This window comes from Fundulus heteroclitus, chromosome 19, assembly GCF_011125445.2.
Source record: "Fundulus heteroclitus isolate FHET01 chromosome 19, MU-UCD_Fhet_4.1, whole genome shotgun sequence".
NCBI classification, from domain to species: Eukaryota; Metazoa; Chordata; class Actinopteri; order Cyprinodontiformes; family Fundulidae; genus Fundulus; species Fundulus heteroclitus.
Window position 1 is genome coordinate 17,998,606 of NC_046379.1, and position 27,642 is coordinate 18,026,247.

The window sequence follows — 27,642 nt, forward strand, 5'->3', positions numbered from 1 at the left end:
GGGGCAGACTACATGCGCAGACACAAACACACACACACACACTCACGCTCACACACGCATACACGCACTGGGGAGAGGCTCTAATTAGCGGCAGAAAGCAATACAATGAGTGAGTTATTAAGACATAGGGGCGGATCGCAGCCAACCTTTGGCCCTAGTCAGAGCACAGGTCACATGATAAGGGAAGGATATCCGCCAGACGACGGCGCCAAGCAGCCTGTGCCCATTGAGGAGATGAAACAGGCTAAATCTCTGCAGCCATTCAGGGCAGGCCATGGTGCACTGATTGTTTTTTCATTGAAAGGAAAAGAAAAAAAATCTATGAGCAGAAGCTCCGCCTTAACCCACATCATGTCACCTGATTCACTTGTAATCACAGACTGTGAAGTACAAGTTAGGGGCCGCTAAAATAGGTAATTGGAAAAGAATAATAAATACAATATATAAGTTTAGATAGTGACAGGAAATCACAAGGCATGTTCTAATAAGCGTTTTCTAATCCCGATATCAATATGAATCATGCAAGAAAAAGCATTTGTGGCGACCGAGTTCCACTCCAATGCTTTTCTGGTTCCCAAAGTCGGGGGTCACAAATCAGCAAATGTGGGGTCTTGAGATCTTATGTAGGAATAGAAATAAAAAGCAAAAATAATAAAGGTTTATATTGCTATAAACATTAAACATGATTTAACAAACATTACGTGCAAATAGATAAAAGCAACATACTGACTGTTAACGGCTGTTTGTGTTGGCATTGTACCCGCCTGTGTAATCAGAAGATAGTGACGGTCACAAGTTCTTCCACTGAAGAAAAGCTTCTCACCTGAAGGAGAGAAGCTTCGGACGCACTGAAAGACTTTAACATGAAAGACATTTAGTTGCTTAAAAACTCAGTAGCTTGAAAAGGTCTGAGCTCCAACACATGTTTAACTTGGTTGTGAAAACTGTTATACAGTTGTGAAAACACATAATCTAAAACATAATTTGCTTAATAGGTTGTTTTTTTTTTTTTTCAAAATATACTCCACACATAATGCTACAGTATTCGACAAATTAACATTTAACTCCTGCTGACGATGTTTCCATGTGGAGTAGCTAGCTAAAATGCTAAGCTAACGTTTACATGTTTTTTTCCTCGGTTTTGATAAATTGCCTCATAATATATTTGAGACTATGAGACAATCATGTGCAGTGAAAAAAATACTGAATATTTAGCACTTCGGTTTGAAAATGGTAAACTTTATAGACCAATGTTTCATCTGCTCTCTGCACACTTATCCCGAGCAGCTGTCTGGGAATAGCCGAGCACAGCATGTAAACACTCACATTGGGAGGGAGTTGCAGCATCCAATGCAGTTTCTCGTTCAAAGTGAATGTCACCGTCAAGGGTGAAAATCACTAAGAGTGTTAGTGGGAAGCCAGACTGATGTGCACAGCCTATAATGCAGTATTACAAGCCATGGACACAAAATAGGCTGCAATTTTAAAAAGCTGTCAGAAAGCATTGCTGCATGACTCTCATGGCGTAGCAGATACAATTGTGGATAGCAGACCAACAATCAGGAGTTACGCTTAGTCAAGACTCTGATATCAATCATTAATAAATGCTTTGATGTGGTCCCTGAGCAGATACTTGGGATCAGTTTAGGACAAGCCTAGCAATCAAAGTTTAATATGACATTGCATCCCAATCATCTGGCTTTCAAACATTAGCCTATTTATGTCAAATCATGGTTTTCCTAAGATTGTGCACACATAAACTGTTCTAATATATCTAAACTCTTAATTCGGTTTATATCTCCAGAGGTTCATAGCTTTGTTCAGGTTCACAAGCTAACTTTTTAACGATGAAACACATTTTTTTTGGAGTATGCGAGAACAAGACAGAAAAAGAAAAAGTATTCCTCCATCAGAAAGGTATTTTCCACCCCCGTTTAATGCCCAATGAGACACTTAGGAACACTTGCTTTTATGATTTTTTTATGATACTCTAGTTTGGCAGACAAATGCATTATGAAATGCAAAATAACAATAACTAATATTTTCCAAATGTAACATAAAGTTGTGAAACTGGCCCAGCCAACTTTTTCCACATTCTTTACAAGTATTTAAGTCTCATGAATCAGACACTCACAGGCTTTCGAACCCCCTTCCTTCTCTCTATGTCTGCCTTAGATTTCCATCCTCTGAGTCTGCCATATTGGTGGCTAGTTAAGGGAGGCTCTTAGTTATCTATCTAACTTTGACCCAGATGAAAACGGCATGCTTTTTTTTTTTTTTGGCAGCAATCAGGGACTCTCAGTAGCAGCCATCGCACAACCCAGACTTTCTAAATATACAGCAGGAGTGTGCAGAGGTTGCGGCTATGTGTGTGTGTGTGTGCTCGTGTTACACTGTGGTGCTAAAGTGAGTGTATATGTGCATCTAACTAAAAGGAGAGACTATCAGGACGCTGCCAACATAGGCATCATGATCCCTCTCATTTAGGGACCGCTAATTGGCAGTTAATTAGCAGAATTGACTCTGTTGTCAGATCCCAAGTGCAAGCCCCCCTACTAACACCCTCAGCCCACTAAGTTCATTTGATCTGGCTGCCTCCTTGATGCCATAATAATAATCCCATTTTATCAGTTTTGGATGAAGAAACTCGTTTGGAAACACATATTGTCGTTATTGGCACCGCCGGTACAGAGCGGGCTCCCCGTCGTAGCGGGTTTCATTTTGATTTTCACTTTGTTCGGGGGTTGTCATGGATCCAAATAGCTGCTTGCAGCAGAATCCAGACACATGCTTTACTCGCAGGGTAAGCCATGGGAGCATTAAACAGCTGATGCTAATGTGTGCCACCGGGTTCCTGTCTGCTCCGAGTGTACAGCATGTGTTGCGTGTGAGCGCTGCTGAAAAATTTTCTATGTAATTAACAGGGCCCACTCCCACTTTATCGGGCACCGGGGGCACATTGGGTCGTAGCACGGCTTGGACACCCACCGAGGCTGCGGCGCGAGCCCGGTGCCCGCCTCTGTGTAGTGTATGATTATGAAAAACAGCTGGTGGATTTAATAACACTGGCCATGTCGGGCTATCATGCACAAAATAAGGAAAGAAAAAAAAAATGCCTTTTTTTACTTGTTTTCCCATTACACAGACTCTCCGAGGCTGTGGAATTCTCCCAGCTAAGACGGCATGCAAGCAGAACGAAGCCAGACGAGGCAAGGCAGAGAGGCGAAGCGCTAAAAGAGGCATTACAGAGAAAGCATTAGAGAGAGAGAGAGAGATGGGAGGAGGGAGGTCTTTGTACTTCTTTGCTCCTTTGGCTCTTTTATTCTTCAATGGCACGGTTTTATTGTTGGGTCGTTTAATAACAAGGGCTCTAGGTTTGAAATGAAGCTGGGCTGCGTTTTGCGTGGGCAGCACCCCCTTTTTTCCAGAATTCAATTTTTTTATTTATCTTTTTTTTATTTTAGGATGGTAATTTTTGAGCCACGGGTGAGAACTGGAGAAAGACTGAGGAGAATACACTAGAGAGAGTGAGGAGAGCAAGAGGGTAAGAGTGTGGGAGAGGGAGGATTCAAAGAGAATACAAGAGAGGAAAGTAGGTTAATTTATTTCATTTGTAAGACGAGGGGGGAAAAAAACTTAAAAAGGAAAAAAAAAAAAAAAGTTAGTGGTTGTGAGAAGTCAAGTGTTGGGATTCTATTTTCATGAACAAGCAGCTTAATGCACACGGGCAGCCACACTAAGCCTGCTAGAATCTCCCTGCGCCTCAGGCCATCTGTGAGCAGAATAGCAATTTTATTACTTTGTCATTAAACCAATTTCACAGCAGTATTGTTTGTTAATGAGCAGCCGCAAACGAGCGAAGATGTCACGTACTGGAATAGCAGCAAGATTTGTGACCCTGGCACTCCTCTATCTCATTCCCTCAACCTGTGCCTCATTCTTATTCTACCTCCTTAACATCCTTACTGTCATCCTTGCCATCTCTCCGCTGTCCCAGCCCCCCATAGTCCCCACTGTAGAAGTCCTTGGCTCATAAAGGGGGAAACTGCCGAAAGATAAAATGCAAAGTCTATACAGTCGAATCCCTGTTTATGAGCTTCCATTTGCCTTTAGAGCTCATTCGTATGGATGGTTCTCAGGGTGTACAGTTGGAAAGCCTCTCAGTTTCTTATTGTTATTTAGCTCTAAAACTTTACATGAGTCCCAATGACAGACACCAAAAAAAGGCGCAGCATACAAATATTAAAAATCTTTGTTATAGTTGTTCACACTTAAAGGCTTGATAAGTTGTTGTTTGTTGTGTATTTAATTGGTTAAGGAGTCTGACATTTTAAGTAGCGGCTTACCAATCAGAGTTCAATTGTTTTGAGCTAATTCAATGTCTTTAAACCATAAGTACCAGCCTTCAAAATATTTCTTTCTAACCTTCTAGAGATGCACCAATCTGTCAGCTACAATTTTGCATACATTAGCTTTAAACAGCGATTGCTATGCCAAATACAGAGTTTCTAATTCCCTTTTACTTCATAAAAAATCTGATTAATGGTGAGGTATATGATTTGAAGCCTTCCTGTTATCTGCTGAAGTCGACTCCGGGTCAGTCCACTCCTTTGCCAGCTCGGTATCACATCCCCAAGGTGGGAATGAATTGAAATCATGCGGCAGACAGCTCCATCTTGAACCCAAACAAGTTGGGTTTGAAATGACCAAAAATGCAAAAGTAAGAACTGGCTAAGGAGCCAAATGGCCAGCACTGAAGTCTAGGCAGCCTTAATGAACAGCAAACATGCCTCAGAATGAAATACAGTTCCCTTTCAAACAGCTTCTTCCAACGTTTGCAGCAACTCTGACTACATTTTTAAACATTTCAACTGAAAATAGCCAGCTTTGAGTCCTATTTCTCATAGTACAGCCTGTTAGGACACACACATGTTGCTTTTGCTGATCGGAAATAGGTCATCGTGTCAAATCAGCGAATCTCTAATTATAATGTTCAGGGCACTTGGTAAAGGTCTTTGCCTTCGCAAAGAAAGTCAAGCATTTTAGCTGCAGTGAATGTGTCTTTATGACTCGTCACTTGGTTTTACTCTTGAGGTGAGCCTGCACAGGTTTCTGGTCATTTTCTGCTTTATGACCAAGAGAGGAGCTGGGACAGAGAGTGAGAGAAAGAGAGAATTAAACCAAAGACCCTGGAGGATCAGACAACCTGACAGAGTAGATTTGGAATAATTAGTTTTATCTGCTGAGAGAGATAGCCCGGAGGATGTGCGCGTTATCCACAGGCTGCTGCTGCTGCTGCTGCTGCACCTCTGCAGCGACGTGAATTGGATGCCAGGATGCTGTGTATGTGTTTGGGAGGAGGGTGGGGCTGGATAGACTAAGAGGGATAAAGGTGACCAGGTATAACAGAATGGCCTTAGGGGGTCCGCCGCGTACGTTTGTGCGCGCCAGAACGGCGAGGGACAAGAGCTCCTTCTTTTGGCTGATCTTTTTAAACTCTGTGAACCTCGATGAGGTATTTTCTCTCTGTCCAGGCATGCTCACGTCTTCAGTCCTCCGTTTTGTTTTTTTTTTCTTTACCTCCTCCTTGAACACGTCACCTTCCTCCTTTCACACTAGTTGATTCGCCAGCCCCGCGTTTTATCTTTACTTTGTTTATGTGCTGTCACAGTTCAAAGAACCTCCAGCGACCTTGCTCCCGCTCCTTTCAGTGAAAGTGAGTGTTTTGGGATATAAAATGGTAGAGAGTTGTAATTACATCCTTAACAACACTGCAGTGTGTCATTATTACCTGGTGAGTGAGTGTGTGCGCGCGCGTGCATGTGCGTGTGCTTCTGGCTCCAGTACCCTCCGTGGATTTGAAGTGTAGGCCAATAAGACTATCATGGAAGACTCTATAAATCAATATAGTCTTTTGTCGGTTCAAGCTGCTCTATGTTAGTTCAGGCCTGTTATAGATGAGGTATCAGTTTTCTTGGGAACCCATTGGCTATTGTCTGCTAATCGTGAACGATGGCAAAAGCGTTAGTCTTTTAGAACAGCATTAAAAAAGCTGAAGCGAAAGTTGTGCGAATGTTACGCTGAAACCCCTAAATAAAATCCATCTGCCTTCAGATGTTACCCAATTTGCAGATAGCGTTCCCTTCTGTATAATTGGGCCAGCATTTAACTTATTGGCCAACATGTAGAAAGACAAGACACCTTGAACACACGGTGCGAACGGTCCAAAAACTGGTGGCATGCTGTGGGGATTGTTTTCTTCAGCAGGGACAGGAAAGCTTATCAGAGTTGACGTGAGGGTGGATTGAGGTAAATACAATCCTCAAGGAAAAACGTCTTGGAGGCTGGAATAAAATTTGAGACTGATTAAGAATTCACTTAATATTTTTTTTTTTTTTTGTGAAGAGTTGATCACTGATGTTCACAGGAGCGAGTTATTCAATCTGACTGAGCACGGGCCGGTAACTGTAACTGCAGCAAACCATTGTAATGTTATAAAATGTGGTAAGGATTTTTTGCTGACAAAATAATGGGCTCCACATTTCTCCAGTCCTGGAGCTCGCTGCCATGTTTTCTGCATGAAAACAGGAACACGTGTCTGTTTTCAGTGCATGTAGATGTGGGTTATCAGCAGCTGCTGCAGGAATTAGCCAAAACTGGAGCAGGCACAACAAAATGCAGACATTGGAGGAATAAAAAAAAAAAAAGTGATTCAATTACCTTACTCTCTCTCAATCGAGACTGGATAAATATTTATTTCTCTCGTCATCAGTGACGTTTCAGTTGAGGGTCTTTGTGAGCATGTAGTGCTGGGAATGCCTTTTCCCCTAGTGCGCGAGGAGGTTCTCGGCTTTTAGCTCCCGCTCTAAAGAGAGAGACTACAAGGCTCCCCTCAGTATACTCATGGGTAGAATGAAAAAGCGATTTGAGAAAAAAAAGTTGTCAAAAACAATGTGAAATGCTGATTTCTATTTCTTATTTCTTCCACCATTTTTTTCCCCGCAGCTTTAAGTCTTCTGTATTTTGAGGTTGTTACCAGAGAATCACACATGACAGTTCAGAGACTCACATTCAAGGGCCATACACCGCAGTGAAGGCTGAATCCACTGTGCCTTTGTTGTATTTGTTTAAGGCTGTCACATGTGAAGCGGGCCAGCAAAAGCTGCACACAGCCTGTGGTAGAGCCGATCTGAGAGGCAGAGGGCTCGCTTCAGGCCACCAGGCACATCGCAGTCCCTGTGGTCTGCTCCACAGTCTCATCACCACTTCTGCCAGCAGTCCCCTCCACAAACAACAGCTATTTATATCACTAGCCTGCTGCTTGGCTTTTTAGCCCTAAACCCTGCCTCTGATCGTCCCATCACTTCTGTGTGTATGTGTGTGTCCTGAAGTGTATGTATGTCAAAGCAGTTATGTGCAACTGAAGCTCCGATTAATTATTCAATATGGGAAGTCAGAGGCAAGTGCTGCCTCCATTGAACTGATGGCTCTCGTGGTCACAAATAGGTGAATTCAGTGTTTGAAACATGCCTGATGGAATTCACTAACATGCTGGGGGAGACGGGAAGACGAGAGCGGAGATTCCCTTTTGCAAACACATGCAAATTCACAGTATGGATGTGCATGCACGCATTGCAGAAGGACAGGATGTGCATGCAAACGTCTAATCCGGGATGGGGCTTTAAAAAAAAACATGGGAGCACCTTTTACCTGAGTTCTGTAACCTCTGCTAATTTGCTTTTGAATTCAGGAAAATAAACAGCTATTTGTCTAAATATGTATGCGTTCTGCACAAAGGTATAAGTGCTGCACTTGGCAGGACTTTGCTTCTTTCAACTGAAAGCATTGTACTCATAAAGGAGCGCGAGAGCGTTGTTTGATGTGTACCATAAGAACCAGATTGGCCTTATTTCCTGCCTGGCTGCTAAAAAGCAGACACTTGTGTTGCCTAGACGATGGAGGCAATTGACACTCAATTTTGTTTGAAATATCACGCCTCTATCATGTCATTATCTGCCTCCCCTGGTAATCCACAAAGCCACCCTGTTTGATATCCGACAATAAGGGGGAGTCACAGAGTCACTGAATCTCTCACTCGATTACCAGGCACAGGGAGGAAAAAGAGGTTGAGAATAAAAGGGAGCATAAGATGACAGAGCGGGAGACAAAGAGAGGGGTGAAGGAAATAAGAGATGGAAAGATAATGCAGGAGAGATGGAGAGGTTTAAAAAAAAAACAAGCCACACATTTGTGTGATCGCAGGGAAAAGTGGCTGAAAACTGAGATTATAACTGCCCTCTCCACAGAGGCGTACAAAGGTGGCACTGTGGGGGTAAAAAGGGTGGACAATGTGGGCAAGTGGGGTGGCACACTTCAGAACTGAGAAAGTGAGGTGTTCTTGTAAGAACACCCACTTATCTGAAGAACTCTGATGGATAGGCCAGTGTAATGATAGTCTCTCTGCTCCAGTGTGTGTGTGTGTGTGTGTGTGTGTGGGTGTGTGTGTGTGTGTGTGTGTCTGGGAGAGAGAGCCAGTTTGTGAGTGAGCTTTTTCTGGAGCGGCATGAAGGCAGGAAGCCCTCATTCACTCACAAGGTGAGAAACTGGCTCATGAGGAGTGAGCTTTACCTCCCAGCGCTGACGGCCTCTGTCATACTCCATGTGCTGGAACCTTTGACGGGGGGGCTAATATTGACACAACCGTTCTCAGAAAATAAAACTACCCAGCTGTTTGCACCACAGGCAGGCAGAAAATACCACTTGTGTACGTTAACATAGTATTGTCCTGACTGAACGGGTGTCAGTTCATAAGAAAGCACTCTCCTAACAAATAGGATGTAGGTCAGCTTTTCTTGTAACCCTCATATCTACATTCCCCTTTAAAAGTGGCCCCACCCACTTTTTCCCCCATTTTGTCATGTTGAAACCACGATCTAAAAAGTGTTAGTTGTGTTTGGATTCAGCACCTTGTACGTACGTCTATACGCCCTTAATACATTCTAATGTGATCCATTACCCTCAGAAGTCACCTAATGATTAAACAAATCTGTGTATATTAACCTCCATATGAACACAGCTGTTCTGTGAAGGCCTCAGATTTTTTTTGGAGAACATTTCTAGTACAACTATTAGCTGTGCACTCCATAAATCCACAATAACAGAGGTAGGGCAAGAAGAAAGCCATTGTTTCGTGGCTCTTTGCTTTTTGGCACTTCGCATGTAGAGGACACACCAAATATGAGGTGCTGTGGTCCAATGATACGAAAATGTATTTTTTTGTGTGTGTTTGAAAACCAACACCGTAGATAGTGCTATAAATCGCTTTTCTTCATCAGGGACAGGGATCTAGTTATACAGAAGTTGATAGGAAGATGGGTGAAGCTAGATCAAGTCTGCATAAGACTTTATACTGGGATGTTTCATATCAAAGCATATACATATATGAGAATAGCCTAGTCTAAGCCCAGGCCTACAGTCATTTCCAATAAATTAGAATGTGCTTATTTGTCAGATTAAATGTATACTTAAAAAAAACTTTATGCTGGTATTATACATACTTTTCATTAAGCACCCATTTCTGCAAGAAGAATGTTGCTTTATTATTGGTCTGATGCGATACTCAAATCTTCAATGCTCTATTTTTATCAGCTGGAGATGTAACAAAAATACATTATTAACAGAAATAAAGGCTTTTAAAAGATCCTCTGTCTGTGTTAATCTATATAACCTGTTTTCCTTAGTGAACTGAGTTACTGAAATAAATTAACCTTTCAAGGATATTCTAATTTATTCAATATGACCATAAATGCAATTGGAAATCTGTGGCAAGACATCAAAATTGTTGTTCTTAAGTGTTCCTCATTCAATCTGACTTATCTTTAGCTATTTTGCAAAGAAGAACAGGCAAACATTTCCTTTTCTAGATGTACAGAGCTGGAGGTGGCATTTGGTAAACCTTTGTATTCGTAAAAGCATAAAAAAATATGTAAAAACCATAAATCAGTTTCATTCAATTTCACAATTAAACAACACTTTCTGCAGGCTCTTCTACATAAAACCCAAAAAATAAATACAGTGGGGTTTGTGCTTTTAATGTGAAAAAAAAGTTTAAGGGGTGTGAATACTTTTTCGACACACAGTATTAGCATGTAGGAATCCTCCAAAGGCGGTGGTACCAACCTCTGAAGAAAAAGAGGTTAAAATGAAAAAATACTGAGGGTCTGACTGATAGAAAGAGAGAGAGAAAACAGATGCAAGGCTACACTTCTTCGTCATGTCAGAAAAACTGGTAGAGCTAGGCCAGGTTAGCCACGCTGGGTTGCTACAATAAGGCCTCTTTTATACAGGTGTGTTGACGCCTGGGGCAGACTTGGCCTCAGTTCATTCTATTCACCTTGGCTGATTTAAACAATAACTATCATATCTCTTAAAGGGAAAAGGAGGGTAAAGCGTCAAGCAGGAGACGTCTGAGAGCTTTGTCGAGGCCAAGAAAAACCCCGCTGACATTGTCAGAGCTTGTTGGTGCGGTGGTGAAGGGGGGGGGGGTGTGTTTTCTTCTTCTTCTTTTTTTTAAACCCCTCTCCATCATAACCCCCACATCTCTTTCCCTCTTCTGCTTTCTCACCCTCCACTTCTGAGCTGGATTGAGAGTTTTTGCGCCGTAGGACAGAGTGTGGTGAGGAGACAGAGGAACAAAGTGCTGCTGTGTGGAGCAGCAGCTGCTGCTTGCCGGATCAAAGGGGCAACAAGCGTGGTCTTCCTGGCCCGACACTTCTCTGGAGGTGTTTGACGGACAGTCAGCAGCTGGGGCCGCACAGCCCGCCCTGTAGGGGTCAGGCCGCTGGACCGCAGGGCCCAGGGCTGACATGCCCTCTCTGGACAGGGGGAAGAGGGGAGACGGTGCTGGACGGGGAGGGTAAACAGCAGCAGAGATGTCTATGTTTATCTTTTTTGTTGTCTCTCTTTCGGCTGCAAAAATACAGAGACGGTTGGGGGATTCCTCTCTAACTCGTCCACCGGCGCAAGTTAAAGCCTCGTTTTAGGTCTCAACCACCAGTGGCCAAGCGCTGCACTTCGCACGGCACCACCTCTGTGATGCCGAGGATCAGAGCGAGAGAAGAAAGACGGAGCACAAGCGTGCCGCAGTGCTATTGATTTATTTTAATTAGCTCCTCGTTAAATCTTGTCAGTTTGCAACGCAAATATATAATTCTTTGTCTGATTTTCCGCTGGAGTCTTAATGACTCGCACTCTGCGGGTTTCTGGGAGAAATGACTTGTGCAGCTCGACTGACAGAGCAATGCAAATGTTAGTCATATAGGGCTGAGGGTGGTGTTGGGGGGGGGATGCCGCAAATGGGCGATGAATGGAGTAATAAAAAGGGAAAGAAAAACAGGTCAGTGAAAGTCCATGGAACAGAGGTGAAACAGTCCCCCTTTCAGAGGCAGACAAAAGATTGTGTGTGGGGTTGCGTGGGGGCGCTGTGGACGGCAGAAAGAGGGAAAGATAGACGGAGGTAAAACTATGTAAACACAGTGGTTGCCCCAAAGTTGGGCCCTCTCTGACGTTCCCAAAAAATAGAAAAAAGGGGAAAAAAAACCTGCTTCTGCCTCACTCTGCTTCACATCTGCACTAAATCAAACACGGGGGTGAGGTAATGTTCACCCGACGTACATCCCCCGACTCCTGCTTCAGCTTAAAGCGGAGACTCGGGGGGGGGGGGAAAAGGGGGGGGGGGATATGATGAGTTTGAAGCAGCTTCCTTGTTGTGTTCCAACGGTTCTCAGACTTTTTATAACAAATGCCACCTATTCACGCTATTCTTTCAATGCCACTACTGTACATCAGCAGATTTAATGCAGTCACACAACTGGAGCTGGACATTTTCAGTCCACGAAGGTCTGGTGGGGAATTCAGAGGTGTCTCTTTAGCCTTAATCTCAAAATTACAATATTCAATTCAATTCAATTTATTTGAATTGATCAAATTTCAATATGACTGCCATCATTGTGAAATCTAAGTTTGTCTGAACTTTTGATAGTATTTAATCTCATTAAATTAAGAATGCCCAAAGTGCAATTTGTGGTTCTTGGAAAAATGTTGTGGCCACTTTAAAAACTGTACATATTTGGCCTGCCAGCACAGGTTTCTGTTGCAAATTTTGGTTAAAATTTCCTTAAAATGAAAAATATTAGGTACAACACAACTATACTAATGTTTTGTTAACCATTTTTTCCCTTCATTTTATTTTCATGGTAAACCATAAACATCCTGCAACTTTCACTTGAAAGCAGACTTGGGCACACACCCGTTCATTAAACTTGTCTAAATACAATAAGCCTTTTCAATGACAGAATGAGCCATATCCTGCAGTTGTTGCTGAGAACAAAGGAAAGATTTCTCTAGACCAAGAAGTAAAAAAAAAACAAACAACTGACTTAAAAAAGTTAGAACGTTTCCTTTTTCTTAGCTTTTATTGTTGAGCGGGTGAAAACTAAAAAGAAAACCCATACAAATATTTATTGACTTATTTCCATTTTTAATCAAAGACTTTCTGTCTGGCTCTGGCGTTCTTTAAACTTGACAGTCGCGGCGTCCGAAAAACCCTTTGACAGCGGCACGTTAAATCCCTCACACAGTACAGTTCCCTGGCTCACACATCGCTTCAGTTCATACTGGAAATTCCTGAAATGTTCCCCATTGCCTTTCGCTTTGAGACACAATCAACCAAAGAAGAATGTGGTTGAAAAATTCCTATATTTGCCTGTTGGTGCTCAACATCTCAGCGAATTGGCTCCGTCTTACCGCACAAACAGTGGATTCCATAGGCACTAAAGTTTCTTCTGAGTCCCACCAAAGGCAGTCTGAGGGCCGCTGGTGGTACTTTACGTTTGAGAACCATGGATCTGTTCCAAGCTGGTTAAGTGAAGCCTACAAAAACCTTCCTTCTCATAGTTTACGATAAACGTGGAGATACTGCTTCAGCTTGGTGGCAGACTCACCCAATATATAAACTGTTATGGAGATCTTGCAGGACCATGTGAGCTGATTAAATCGTTGATGTTGACACCACAATAGATCAGTGTTGGAGATTCAGTAACCCCAGACTGCCCCAGTGTCTGACCAGACCATAATTAGTGTTTGCTTATACTAAATGCACCCTCCTCATGGGATTAATTTGCATGTGCTTCCTGGTCAAAGGACACTGAGTGATAGGCTGTTTCTTTCTTTCTGGTTGTTGTTGTTGTTGTTTTTATGAAAGCGGAGATCAAACTGAAATCTTCCCTCTTCTGATTCCTGCGAGCTGTAACTCAGATGCAGGCTTTGTTTCGGGCTGAGGCGGAAGTATGGAAGCAATGAGCTTTAATAGGAACCAGAGGACAGTCGTGTTTGCAAGCAGTGATCATGGATTGAGCTCAGCACATTCTTGTACAGATTGTGTTGCATGTAATCTTCCTACAAGGGAGACAGACAGGGGCCTTGGAGACCGACTGACAAATGGAAACTTCTACTCTCTTCCCTGGCTTTGGAGTTTAGAAAGAAAGAAAAAACTAAAAAAAACGGGCATGTTCTGGTCAGCCATACGGGCAATAAACTGTCAACATCCCCGTGTTGAAATTTCCAAGCCACAATCTTTTTGGAATCTCTGCGCGGACGCGTTCAGTGTTTCTCTGATTCATCCAGCGCTAGCTGTGGCTCGCTTTCCTTCTTTCATCACAAACTCGTCAAACGGGTGACCCCGCTCTTGATTGGCGGGGTTCCATCTCCCTCCCTCAAACACTCGATGGCTTGGCTGCGCTCCAGGCTAGGGTGGTTAGGCATGACAATTTTACAGCGCAGGAATGCTGACAACATGACAGAGTTACCAGGTGTGGCTGCAAGTCAGTTAAGCAGAAACAAGGCCTCTCTGACTGACTGAGATGAGGAAATACGAAAGAAAAGGGTAAGCCCTGAACAGACAGGCCGGTTTGCACTGATTGCATCTTTAAACTCTCTGTAACCTTCCACAGAATTTGTCACCAGTTATCTTTTAATAAAGTTTGTTTGTTTGTTTGTTTGTTTGTTTTGGGGATAAAAAAAACTAAATCAGTGCCTTGCAAAAGTATTCCCACTTCTTTAACTTTTTTTTTCACATTTTCTCAAGTTAAGACGACAGCCTTGAATGTGTTTCACTAGGATTTCATGTGAGAAACCTACACAAAGTTGTGCTTACCGGTGAAATGTGAGGGAAACGATGAATAAACTGAAAAGTGTGGCAGGAATTTGTCTTAAGCTCATTTTACTCTGATACCCTCAATGAAATCCAGTGCGACCAGCTTTAGAAGTCACCTAATCAACAAAACAGAAAACAAATGCACATCACAGTGAACCATGAAGAAATATGGTGGCGGTGGTATCATGCTGTGGGCTGCTTCGCTGCCTGACATTACCAAAGAGAGGTCAGGTAACTTATCTCTTCAAAAGAGGAGTTATTTGTGCGATTTAGGGTGGCGGTTGGTAAAAGAAGCTTCTTGCAAAAGTATTCACACCCCTTGGTCTTTAAACATACACATAGCAGCTATTACTATAGAGCAATTTGCATTCATCCCCGTTTACTCTAATCCTGTGCTACCAATTCCCTTCAGAGGTCACCTGGTCACCCACGCATCAACCTGTACAACCTCATCCCCATGGTGAAGCATGGTGGTGGCAGCGTCATGCTGTGAGGATCTTTTTCTCCCGCAGAAAAGAGGAAGCCGGTCCGAGCCAATCCAAAGATAGGTGGCGCTAAATACAGAGCAATTCTAGAAAGACAACCTGTTAGAGGATGAAAAAGACTTCAGACTGGGGTGGAGGTTCACCTTTCAGCAGGACAGCGACCTTAAACGTGCAGCCAGAGCTATTCTGTGTTTAGATCAAAGCATATATGCGTTAGGATGGCCCAGACAAAATCCAGACCTAAATTCAATCAAGATTCTGTGGCACGACTTGAGAATTGATGTTAGCACATGTCCAGCCTGACTAAACTTGACGTATTTGCAGAATAAGGAAATGGGAATAAGGAAAAGTCTCAAGATATGCAAAGCGGTTGGAGACAAACTCGAGCCTCTAATTATAGCGAAAGGCGATCCGACAGTTTACTAGAAGGGGTCGAATGCGAATGCTTTCCCCACTTGTTAGATTTTTATCTGAAAGATGGGAAAATACTTCAAAACTTCCCTTTGCCCTTGAAGATTGCCTGCTACTTTGTGTTGGAGTGTCCAAAAAAAAAAAAAAAACCTCAGAAATAAATGAAGTTTTGTGGTCGTAGCATGGCAAAATACGAGAAAGGTCAAAGGGTAAGAATACTTCTGCAAGGCATTGTAAAACTGGGAAGTCTTTAATTCTTCCATGTCAAAATACACACCGACATACAAAGCTAGACGAGGTAGTTAGCAGATAAAAAGCTTTCTGCGGAGCCCCCCCACCTCCTCATGTGAGAACAGATATTATTAACCAAGCATGCAGTGTTGATCCAGCCTTGCGGAGACCCTGTGCCAAGTGGACTCCCGCTGCCCTGGCTCCATCATTCATATCTGTCTGTTATTTTCCTCGGCGACCCACAAAGACACAACAGTCAGGGCTCGAGCGAGCCTTCCACTTCATTTCGTGGAGGAGCTGGGTCCTCGCGGTCGTCCGGGTGGAGACGCGAGTGTGCGCTTGTGTACGTGCGTGTCTCGCAGCGTTTACGGGGCACGTCAGCTGGAAGTGCTACTGTGAGCCAGTTGGCAATATACTGTGAAGAATGTGCTGACATGTGCAATACACACGGCGACGTGAACTCGCGCACGTGCGCGCACCGTGCACGCTCCTCCGGGTTTTTGATGTGCGACATGAAAATGTGTTCGAGGCTTATTGGCTGGACGACATTAGCTCCTTACATTAAACGGCGGCGGAGCTTGCTGCTGGCCCCCTTCCTGCGGCGCTGTACACATTCTGAGCTGTATCCCGATGAATGACCTCCTTATGACCCCCTAACCCTGGCTTTAATTATTTGTTTGAAGACAGCATGGAGTTCCCATGCTGAGAGGTGCTCTGTGTACCGTGTGTGTGCATGTGCGTGTGTGTGTGTGCGCTGCTCCCGTGCACAAACACCGAGCAGAGGCAGGCCTTAATAAGCCGGACCGCCAGATGTAGATAATAAAACATGAGCTTTAGGGTGGAGGTTTAAAGCCAGCGTTTCTGCCTGCGCGTCTCCTGTGTTCTGGTTTGCCGTGGGACATGCTGCCGGTGGTTGTGGTCGTGTCCGCGGTGGCGGTGTGTCAATTGTCGGCGCGCACGTGTGTTTTAGCGAGCGGTTTAGGAATGCTCGGCCCCTGTGGTCAACCTCCGCGAGTCCCCTGGGGCTCCGGGCCCATCCGTCTGAGTGTCCATCCAAGCTGACTGGCCTTCATCTCCGGAGGATTCTGTGTTGTTCTAAGCACACTCCATTAGCAGCTCACGGGTTGAGGGAAAACATTGTTATCAAGCCCGAGTCTGATAATCTCAATTGGCTTTACTCGGGCTGATAAAAGGTGCTTTAAGGCCACGAGAGAGAGGGGCCGCGGTCAACCCCCCCCCACCCTAGCCCGCCACTCCCTTCAGTGCACCTCATTGCCTGCTGGTTACTGTGGCAACCCTAAAGCTGAGTCTTTGTGGCGGGATATGATGATATTAGTTATGGCTCAGAATGCTGACAGAATTACAACCCATCGGAGAAGCAGGCCTTGTGGGAAACATTTGGATATCTTCACAGCACTGAGGCGTTTTCATATTAAAAATGACCATTTTAATGAGAGCAAACACCCAACCTTTCTACCAGTCTACTTTAGGTTCAACATTTCCTGTAAGAAGTTGGTTAAACACAACACTAACAACACATTTTTTTTTCTCCCCCTTCAGAATATTTGAGGGAAATTGAAAACATCCCTTTGATCCTACAGCACGCGCTCTCCGGAGAATTTCCTCCGCCGTCGCTGGAAATCGTACGGTCAAATTCAGCGCCTGGGTAGAACGACTCTAGTATGACGTGTTTATGGTTATGACCCAGAGTGGGTATGAATGCACATGGTTGTGATTTTAAGTCCCTTTCGTGAACGTGGAAAGGGAGAAGGCGGGGCATGTATTTACAAGCAGTGTGCTCTGTGCTTAGAGAGGGAGTGTGATTTTTAAGAGTTATTGTTTACTTTCTAAACTGTTTTCTCTTAATATTATATTGTTTACTTAATATTTATTTATTTAATAGGGACTGTGCACATTATTTAACACAAGTGCTTCAGTCCATCATGTAAATGTACAACATTTACATATAGAGGGTAATCTCCATCTGGACTTTCTGTCAGGTTGGTGGTATAAAACAAGGTAGAAACATTAAATCACATTTTTTTTAATGACTAATGATCAAAAGTATTGAAATTGAAAAAAAAAAGCATGGTTACTAATCTATAACTCATCCCTGATGTGATTATTTACCAGATAGGGTGTAACGTTTCTTAGTTCTGTTCTAGCTGACAACCCAAAGGTCCAGTTTCTGAGTTTGATCTACAATATTCTCTGTTTACAGCTCTATCTTAGTGAAATATCACTGCATTTAATCTGGTTTTCATTTTGTTTCATTAAAACTCTGCCATGATGGTATGAAATTGACTTTTTGTCCATTATTTTTAAAGCCTATTTATCTCATATTTATTTTGATTGTAGTAACATCCTTTTAATGCCGTTTCCAAAAAAGTCACACAGTATAAATATGTGACATAATCATGCCGTTCATGTACATCTGTAACGCTGTAGATTAATCCTTGTGTGTATAAATGTATCAAACTGAATTTAATTCACTTTCCAACGTTGTAAAAAGTATGCTGGGAATACTTTTGTATACCTAAATATTTTTAATCCTGTAATAATGTACTAATGCACATCTTGCCACTGCAACAATATTTTCTGATAACAGAAAATAACATCCAATAATTATCAATATTCAGATGCAAACATGCGTTACATAAGCAGTCCTAGATGTTAACCATTATTACCATTATTATCCACCATCACAGTGCAAAAAACCATGCACTCATACACACACACACACACACACACACACACACACACACACACACACACACACACTCCTATGCTGGCAAAGGGAGAACATGCAGACTACATCCAGACAGACCTCCCTCCTGGGGCCGGGATTTGAACCCGGGACCTTCCTGTTGCAAGGTAACAGAGCTACCACTCTGCAGCCCCAGGGCCAATATCGATATCTGATATTATTGTGTCTGCCATAGACAATAACCAATATATACCGATTTCCCTACTTTTCTTGACACAGTGAAAAAAAAAAACGACCCCACCGCTGACATTGGTTGTGTGGTTCGGTTAAACCTTCTACAATCCTGCGCTGCATCACTATCACTGTCACATGCCCAAACAAAACGCCACGTGTCCAGCCCCCTCCCCTTCCCAAAACACACACAGAAACGGTAAAAAGATGCATCCTCATAGTCAGAGCTATTGAAGATGTTCCCTACTATGGATACATTGTCTAGTTTTAGAGGAGAGCTTTCTTACAACAATTCATCTATTGTTCTATGAGAAAAAGGAAATATTCTCAGTCCTAATTTGAATCCCCAATAACACGTAGCAATCAAGTGATTCCCGGTCTAACTTTGATTCACCTTCATGTTTTTTCCCCCCCTCTTCTATTCCTCATATGGATGTGTTTCATCTTTTTTTTTTTTTTTTTCTCTCGGGGGCCCACAGCACCCCTGCGTACCTGCACTCTGGATGCCCCCTGGCAAATGAGTACCGCGTCTCTCTTTTCCCAGCCGTGCACTTTGTACGTTTAACCATGTCACTTTGAGTCGGGCAGATTACAGTCGTTTAAGTTCATTGGAGAAGGTAAGGGCAGGTATCGGGGCTTCATGGGGGATTAGGAGCCCAAATTGGTTCCAGCTCTCCCTTCCTTCTAATGACCGGTTCTTTAGCCATATTGATGGTGCCGTGGGCCTGTGTGTTAGAGGAGGGATGTGGAGCTTTTTTTTTTCTTCTCTTCTCCCTCTCTGACCTGCATAGTTTTTTTTTTTTTAACCAGCATGCTGGACAGCTCCAGCGTGATCTGAAACTGTTGTTTAATGTCAAACACATGGTGTTACCTGTAGCGCTGCCGCTGCCAAGTTTTAGTTTTTTTTACTTTTTGAAAGCGAATGGGAGAAAAAACGGTATTGGAAAGGGGGTCAAAATTACAGGGAAAGGTTGAGAGCTGGCTTGGCTTTTGTGGCCGTGCACCCTGCGCCTGACACAGCCCAAGGCACCCCATTGGAAGTTAAAAAGGTTGCCCCCGGCTGGCACTCACCTCCCGATGACCTCTGGCTCCACGCTGGTAAAGCCACAGGAGCGAGGCCGGCCGGGAAGGCTTTGTGGAGCTGCGCTTATTTGCTGCTGTGGTGGTGATAAAACTTCAGACAGCCTAATTGATGGGCTCACTGACATAACAATACCTCGTGAAAGCACGAAGTGGCCCATGCCTGGTCCTCATTTCTGGACAGCTGGAAGGGGAGCAGAACCCCCTACAATGCAGCCAGAGAGGGGGTCCCACCAAGGGGAACTGTGGTCGGTGGGGGTAAAATGGATGGATGCAATGAAAGAAACCATTTGTGCTCTGCGTTTTGTTTACAAAGAAACTGTTGTGTTGCAAAAATGACATTTAGAGAGACCGGCATATTCTGTGGACTTTCCATGTATGAAGTTGGTGTTGGCTGAAGGAGTGACTGAGAAAAGAGGAGGGAGAAAGGGATGTGCCCAAAGCCTCTGTGCCCAGGCTGCACTTAATACTTGAGAAATGTCTCCCTAGTGCCCATAGCAACCAAACGTAATCAAAAGCTTTATTAAAAGAGCGGGGAATAGATCATATGGAACATTAAAAGTATCCCTCACTGGGTTCCCAAGTCAGCACACAATTGCCCTTTTGTTTGTTTCTGTTTTGTTGTGCGCGCCTCTCTCGAGGACTTTGTGGCTAATGTTGCCATTAAGTCATGCAAAACTGTTTGTCTTTGTGGAGGCCTGTGATGAATCTTCCTGAGTGTGAAAGAGGAGTTGATTTAACCTTTATTTTTCCTCTTTGTTTTTTTTCTCTTCTTTTTCCAGGTTTATTAACGCCAGAAGAAGAATAGTACAACCTATGATTGACCAGTCGAATCGAGCAGGTAAAGAAAAGAGTCAAAATATTGACATAAAAAGCAGAACGATCCAGCCAGTCTGCACGAGCGTGTTCTTAACCCCTGTCTTCCTCTACAAGAACACATCCCTTTAAAGTCCTTCACGTGCAAAAACATCATGCCTTGAGCCCTGATTGTCTAACATTGCACTTCTTCACCTATTAACCCTAAAGAAGATCCTTTCTGTTTACTCTGCTAATTCTCTTTTGCCCTTTTTTTTCAATGTGTTGCTCTAAATGTTGCGCGCCGTTTGCTGATCTAGTTTAATTGGATATTTCCCAGTCTTAGAGGAGAGAGGGCTATAGTAGCATTCTCTGTGAATTACTAATTGGACACAAGAGGAGTGCCGGAGATGCAGCAACATCTTATGACTTGTCTCCTTTTTTAGTCTGTTTTGATTTGATTTAGGTTTGCTTGGTAATTCATTTTACCTAAGGTTAAGTACGTTAACATACTCTCACTTTCTGCGCTGGATTATATTCCAGTTCCTCTAAAATCGTTCTTCTGAATTATTATCTAATGTAGTTAATCAGCAGACGTTAGTATCAAGAAATCAATCAGTAAAAGCATAAAGTTCCAACCAAAACTGTACATTTATATAACATCTATGGAGATACATTATTACGATTGAATCTGATTGCTGTGAGAACTAATCTGTAAGGTTAATTGACTGAAATTGCCAGACAAATGTCAAGTAACTTATCTTGAAATATTGTTATTATTTTAAGTTAAGTATTCACACAGCTTAAGCTTTTGCACATTTTGTCATGACCGAACCACAAACACCAATGAATATGCATTTTCATTATATACATCAGTCAAGGTTTTCTGAATTCCACTCAAATGAATTTGAAAAGTGCGGCGTGCATATGTATTCAGCAACCAAATGCACGATTCTGAAGCCATTGGGTTATTTGCACATTGAGCATGGTGGTGGCAGCGTCACGCGGTGGGGATGCTTTTCTTCAGCAGCTGCTTGACGGGAAGATGGACATTTCTCAAAGGAACTGCAGCTGTAATTGACAACAATGAATGTTGGTTAAATGAAATGTTGTCTGAAGAGGGGCGGGGACTTGAGTACAAATGCATTCTAGACTTTTCAGATTTCTACTAGTGAATCATTTTTAAATCAAAGTAATATTTTTCTTTCAATTTCAAAAACCATGCTCTACCTTGTGTTGGTCTAGCCCTTGAAATTCCCAATAGTATACATGGAAATAAGGCTGATTTAAAGAGACAAAATAAGAAAACATTGAATAATGAGATGCAGCGGTTTACTAAAGCCAATCATAAGCAAAATCAAACACAACTGAGCTAAATGATTACTGCTGAGCTCTGTGGTATCAGATAAATCCTTCACATAAAGTGATAATTATGCACCTTATAGGTCTGATGGAGTTGCATCTCTTGTACTTCAGAAAAGAAGCACATGGCTTCTTTTGTCCCCCACAGCATTAAATTCTTCCCATCCTGTCAAACTGCACGTCCTCTTTTCTCGCTTCGATAACAATGTATCCGGCGCGAGCATGCTGTACGACGACACCGGCAGCATGCGCGCACGAGCGTGTGCGCGCGCGCCTGCATGCATAAGGGCCCACTGTACGCGTGTTTGCATGCCACGCGTCAGTCAATGCGGTCCACAAACACGAGCACAATGTCTTACAGTATGTTTGGGCTGGAGCTGAGACAATTGCTGATTGTCTGGTGTGTTCTCTTTTCTTCTTCCCCCCCACCCCGCCCCACTCCCTTTTTCATGTCCACGTTTTGACTACAATCAGGTTTTCTTCTTGATCCTTCAGTGAGCCAAGGAGCAGCGTACAGTCCAGAGGGCCAGCCGATGGGCAGCTTCGTGCTGGACGGTCAGCAACACATGGGGATCCGACCAGCTGGTAAATGCATCGTTGTTTCTTTTTTTTTTTTTTTAGCTCTCTCCTTTCAACACCCCTACTTTACCATTCAGTAGTTGCCCTCTTGGATAATGCGAAGCTGAAGCTCACTGACACGATGGTCCTGAGATCTAGTCACGCCAGTCTACCCTAGGTACAAAAGAAACCACATAAACCACTATGACAAGGTGCATTCTCCTGCCATGCAACATCCACAGTGCCTTAAAAATAAAAAAATGTAAAGAGTAAAGGTTTTCCACATTTTCCGCATTGAAACAATAAATTTATGTGTATTTTATGCAGGTTTTATGTAATCAACACATGGATAACTGTGACGTGTGCTGAAAGTCAAATATGTAGTCACCCCTTTACTCTGACGCCACTAAATAGACTCCATGGTCACCAATGCCTTCAGAAGTCACCTGATTCGTAAATAGAAATCAACACTATTAACACACACTAACACTAGCAAGATATGGCATCAATGATGAAGCACACCGGACAGGCCAGGGACAGAGTTGTGAAGAGGTTTGGTCCAAAACAAAATAAATCCAAGGCTTCAGGTTGACAAGAAGAGGATGAAGATGCACACCTCGGTTCGTAGGACTGGAACGGGGGGGCACCATCAGGCTGTGGGGATGCTTTTCTTTAGCAGGAACAGCAAAAAACCTGGTGGTTGATTGGAAGATGGAGGGAACTATTTTGCAAAACAAATGGACAAATATTTTTCACCTTTAGACATGCAAAGAGGCATTCACCATTAGACTTTGCAGCTGTAAGTGCAATGAAACACGCCCAAATACAAATGTACAACGCAAATTACAGAAATGTATTTGTGAGAGGGTGTGAAAACGGTGTGACCGTTTCATTCTTCTTTATTATGCATTACTTTGTGTTTGTCGATCATTTAAATTCCCCGTAAAATACATTCTAGTATATGGCAATAATGTAAAAAAATTTTTCAATAGGCTCTTTAACAAGGCACTGTGAACACGCTTGCACTCTTCCTCCTCTGCTTCATCATTTCCACCTTAAATTTACCAACTTTTTCCTCTCTACAAATGGGTCTTCTTCAACCTTTTTGTGATTCAAACTCCCGCTGATCTCTTTTTTTTCCCCTGGCATTTATCTCCTCTCTCTAGGGCCTATGAGTGGAATGGGGATGAATATGGGCATGGATGGGCAATGGCACTACATGTAACCTACATCTTGTAACGCAAAGAAAAAGGGGGAAGTAAGTACTGGGAATTTCTTTGTTACATGTTCTACTGTTGTGTCTAAGTCAGGGTAAGTCAGGGTCAGGTTTTCCATCCCAGAATACCTTGCCAGCTGACCAGCACGGCGTCTTTTCACGGCGAGTTTTCATGCACGGCAACAGCTCTCGGCTAAATGTTTTAGCAACATGCTTGTTGGGGATGAATTGGGGACTTGTGAAACCGGTGGGAGCCGTCCCGGGGGCAGCGAAGACCCCGACTTGTAGACGCCAGCCGACACGGGACAACGGCAGGCTAAAGAAAAGGGGGAAGAAGCAACCTGGCATGGCGTGCACACATTTATTTATCACAATAGCGCCATCGCTCTCCTCGTCGCAGACAGCCAATGCAAATGTTGGACATTTAGGGAAAAAATAACATCTCCTGGGGAAGGGGCTGACAGGGGGAAATTAAGCAGGCTCCAGTGAAGCAATAAAGAAGGAGAAGTGAAACTGTCCTCCGAGTGACATAAATCTGTCTGGGGAAGGATTGATGCCCAAATTATCTTATATGCAAAGACGGGAACACCGCAGTACATTACGGTCCCTGAGCTAGATATACGGGCCGTGGGTGACATGGTCAATCCTTCAATGGGGATTTGCTTTGAGATGCGTATTGGTAGGAACGAGCATGAGGGGGGTGGCGTGTTTTTATTATTTTTTACTGAAGGGAGACCATTTCTGGAGGGGGTGGGGGTTGGGGTTGGGGGGGGGGGGTTGGGGGGCCAGCAGTGACAAGCCTGACCTGGGACTCAAAAACAAGAGACACTGAGATAAATTTATAAGGCTATGGACACAAGAATCTATTCTATGTCCAAAAGGAGGGGGATCTCCTTCACACATAGATACTCTGTGTTACTAGTTGCACACCCCTCTAGACCCCCCCCCCCCCCCCCCCCCGCTACCCCATCACCCCCGCGCTACAGTAAGCAAAACACGTACTGAACATGCCCCTGTTTTTCTCAGTAAATGTTTTTCTAGTGGCTATATGGACATTGAATTCAAACCAGTTGCCCGTTCACAAGCCAATTAATCCACGCACCAGGAAATGTAAACAAATCAGTCTATGAATGATGAGTCACGAAGGAACAAGGAAAGAGTATAGACCATTCTTACTGAAACGTACTAGCAGAAAAGCCTTTTTTTGGTCATGCCATCTTCTGTATGCAGAAACTAGCATCACTCATTTTCACCCTGTCTTGAAGGTTCTGCAGGCTTCTTCTATGTACTCTGATTCTACAGTTCTGCTATACTACTGGGCCAATTCAAAGCAGCATTATTTTCTTCCTCTAAAGGCGACTGAGTTTCCTTGGCTGCATTTTTTGGGATTTCATCTTCAGATTTTCTATCAAGGAGGTCCTGGTAACATTTCTCCAGTCATCCTTATTTCAGTTAAATGAAGTCTGCCAGGACCGTATGTCAAAAGGCAGTCCTATGAGTTGATGTACAGTGCGGGTTCTTCAAACAAGGCGTTTGCTGCGACATGTCAGTGGTTAGATTTGGTCTTCATCGGACCAGGCTGTATTTTCCCAGTATTTCACTGGCTAGCCCAGTTGTTCTGCAACAAACTTATTGTGGGCTTCGAAACGTCTGGTGCGGTAAGCATGTATAGGGGTCAAGGTGATTGGGTGCCTTGTCTATTTTTCTCATGGAGAAACCAGATTTACTAATTGCTTGGATTGGTCGTTGGCACTTGGAAATTCTTCTTCTGTCAGAAATCTCGTGAAGGGAACCTGGTTATGGCTGGTTTGCGGTGAAATGTTCTTTCCACTTCCGGACTCTGGCTCCAGTGGTGCTCACAGGAATTTTCAACCTTTTGGAAATGCACCCGCAACCCATACAGTTTGTCTGTTATGTCACAAGGTCAGGAAGGCCTTGAGAGAGCTCTGCGCTGTTACCCATCAGGACCTGCTTCTTGTGTGGTACCTTAGTAATGATAAATCTTTTTGTAGGTCGTGAGGTACAGCTAAACAATCTGATAGTAACTGGCACCGATAGGGAGCAGGATTTCTTTCTAAATACCGACAGACTTTAGCCGATTTCTTGGCTTTCTTTAAATATTTGCAGCTTTATTTTCTTCGTGTGTACAAATCTAATACTCCGCCATTGCATTTCAATGCACACAACTTGATTTATGCATCTATTTTTTTTTATTTCTTTGCCATTGGGGATAATTTGGGTTTGACAATCCCCCTTTAGAAATATATTTGCTGAGAAAAAAAACCTGACGTGTTTAACGCTTACACTTCCCCCGCCGTAAAGGCCACACTGCTGCAGCGCTGGCCTTTGAAAAATCAAGACATATCACATCTCAAAGGAAGCACGGCAGAAGGGGATTTTATTTAACACCCAAACTCCCTTGCTCAATGGGGCACAATATAATAACACTTACCTTGATTAAAAGAATCCTTTATATGTAAATGGCGGCTGGATTTTCAGAGGGGTCACAGCGGCAATTCTTCCGACAGAGATCATTTCACCCCTTCCGCCGCTTGCTTCCTCTCTGTCTTCAGAACGTTTGGTCTCATCCCCTCCTGTCTCCGCTAATGGTGCCTGGAAGAAGAAAAAAAAAAAGGGGGGGGGGGGGGGAATCAGGAAGCAATGTTCCCTAAAACAGCCACACAGAGACAACATTTGCTCAGGTTGGCTAATTCTTAATATAGGTCTATATAATTTTGAGACGATTTAATTACGTAACATATTTTATGCTTCATGACCAATTACATTAATAGCTTAATGCAGAGGAATATTACCCTCTCTTGATTTGATTACACAGGCACACAATATGGTATATTTGGTACTTAATTATGGCCAGCCATTGAGCAGGACTACTGTGCCATAGCAGGAACGCAAAGCCTATTGCGGAGGCAGGCATGCAGAGATGGCAGGACAGGGGTTCCAGTCTGCTCCTCGGTTATTGTCTTCAGATGGTTTTTACCACTCTTGTTAATAAAGGGTGGAGAGGAGGGGGGGGGGGGGGGGCTCTGAGACCTACTTAATGGAATGACAGCAGCTTACAAGAGGGGAGATTACCAGTTTACAGTGTCAAAAACATCTGCTGGCCCTTTTAACAGGGGCTGCTCCGGGTTATATGGAGGCCAGGGGCACCCATCATGCCCAGTGCCCCTGAATATTATATTTATTTAACGACCCAAGTAGTGAGGTTTTAAAACAGTGGCATTTCAAACGACCTGAAACAGAAAATGCCGTGAGTCTCAACCAATGAGACCAGTTATTAATCTGGGCCTACCCCTGTTCCCCCCCTCCACCGGGGGCTGTGCAGTGTAACTTCTTAATTGTAGTGTACTAAGGTGGAGGAATGCAGAGAGTTAGCATGTCCAGGGACCTCGCGGTGACCTCTCCCCTCCCGCTGCGGCTTCATTCCCCCTGGGGTTCACATTACAAAGCGGGGGCCAGCCCAGATCCAGTCCCACCCCAAGGCCCCCTGGCTCCAGCGGAGACCTCCTGCTCGCCCGCCACTCCCCGAGGTTCAGGTCTTCCTGACCAGCCGCGTGCTCACGCCCCTGTCCCGGGCTCCAAGAGCGACACCCCGCCGGCACATCTTCCTCTCTTCTTTCTGATTACAACAAACAGTCGCGTGAAAAGCCAAACAGTGGCACCGCTGAGCCGGCTCTGTGTCCTGGGTGCTGTCACAGCGTGAGAGATGCCAGCCTGCTGAGGTCTCCACACATATGAAGCGGGGTCCATCTGAAGGGACATCACCGTGTCCCTCCTCCTTGTCCTTTTTATCCTCTGCCTGCTTCCTTTTATCTTTGTTGCTTTGTCTTGCTGCCGTTTCCTGCCCTCGCTGTTCTGCCCCAACCCCACACATGGACAGGGCATCCCAGAAGTATTCCCACCCCTTAAAACTTTCCCCCTCCCATCTTTTAATTTTAAACTTCAAAGTGTTTTGCCGGGCTTTTTGAAGATGAATAGCTGTGAGGTGGTGGAAAAAAAGGACTCTTGGTTTTCAAAAATATCTTACAATAAAAAAAAAAGTGTATAAATTAGTATTCAACCCCTTTACATGATCTGGGGAAACAACTGTCTTCAAGTAGAGTCCAGCGGTGTTTGATTGCATCTCAGAATTTAAACGGCGTTTCTGTGAAGACCTGAGAGGAATTTTTTTTTGCTTCTTTTTTTAGATGTTAGTGAAGAGACAGAATCGTGAGACCAAAGAAGATAGCTGACAGGTTAGGAAGGCGGTTGTGGAGAAGTTTAAAGCAGGGTTAATTATGAAAATGAAAAGAGTGTGACCCAACTGAAAAAGACTGAGACATGGCCGTCCACATAA

General features: G+C 43.7%; 2 protein-coding genes across 9 annotated transcripts in view; one reads left to right on the plus strand and one right to left on the minus strand.

Annotated features, from left to right (window-relative positions):
• Positions 1-27,642, plus strand: part of meis2a (Meis homeobox 2a) — a 102,066-nt gene that overhangs the window by 71,439 nt on the left and 2,985 nt on the right. For 3 of the 8 annotated variants that reach the window (XM_012861580.3, XM_036150402.1, XM_036150403.1), the window contains exons 10-11: positions 20,140-20,198; positions 21,989-22,099. In XM_012861580.3, coding sequence (XP_012717034.1) covers positions 20,140-20,198; positions 21,989-22,099 — 170 coding nt within the window. Of the gene's footprint in view, positions 1-20,139; positions 20,199-21,988; positions 22,100-23,238; positions 23,318-27,642 lie in introns of those variants that run through there. The other 5 variants (XM_036150404.1, XM_036150405.1, XM_036150407.1 and 2 more) reach the window with 3 other exon arrangements.
• cdin1 (CDAN1 interacting nuclease 1) overlaps positions 24,234-27,642 on the minus strand; it is a 98,213-nt gene continuing 94,804 nt past the window's right edge. The window contains exon 12 of the mRNA XM_021315907.2: positions 24,234-25,901. Within this exon, the coding sequence (XP_021171582.1) occupies positions 25,892-25,901 (10 nt within the window). The 3' untranslated portion in view covers positions 24,234-25,891. The remainder of the gene's footprint in view (positions 25,902-27,642) is intronic.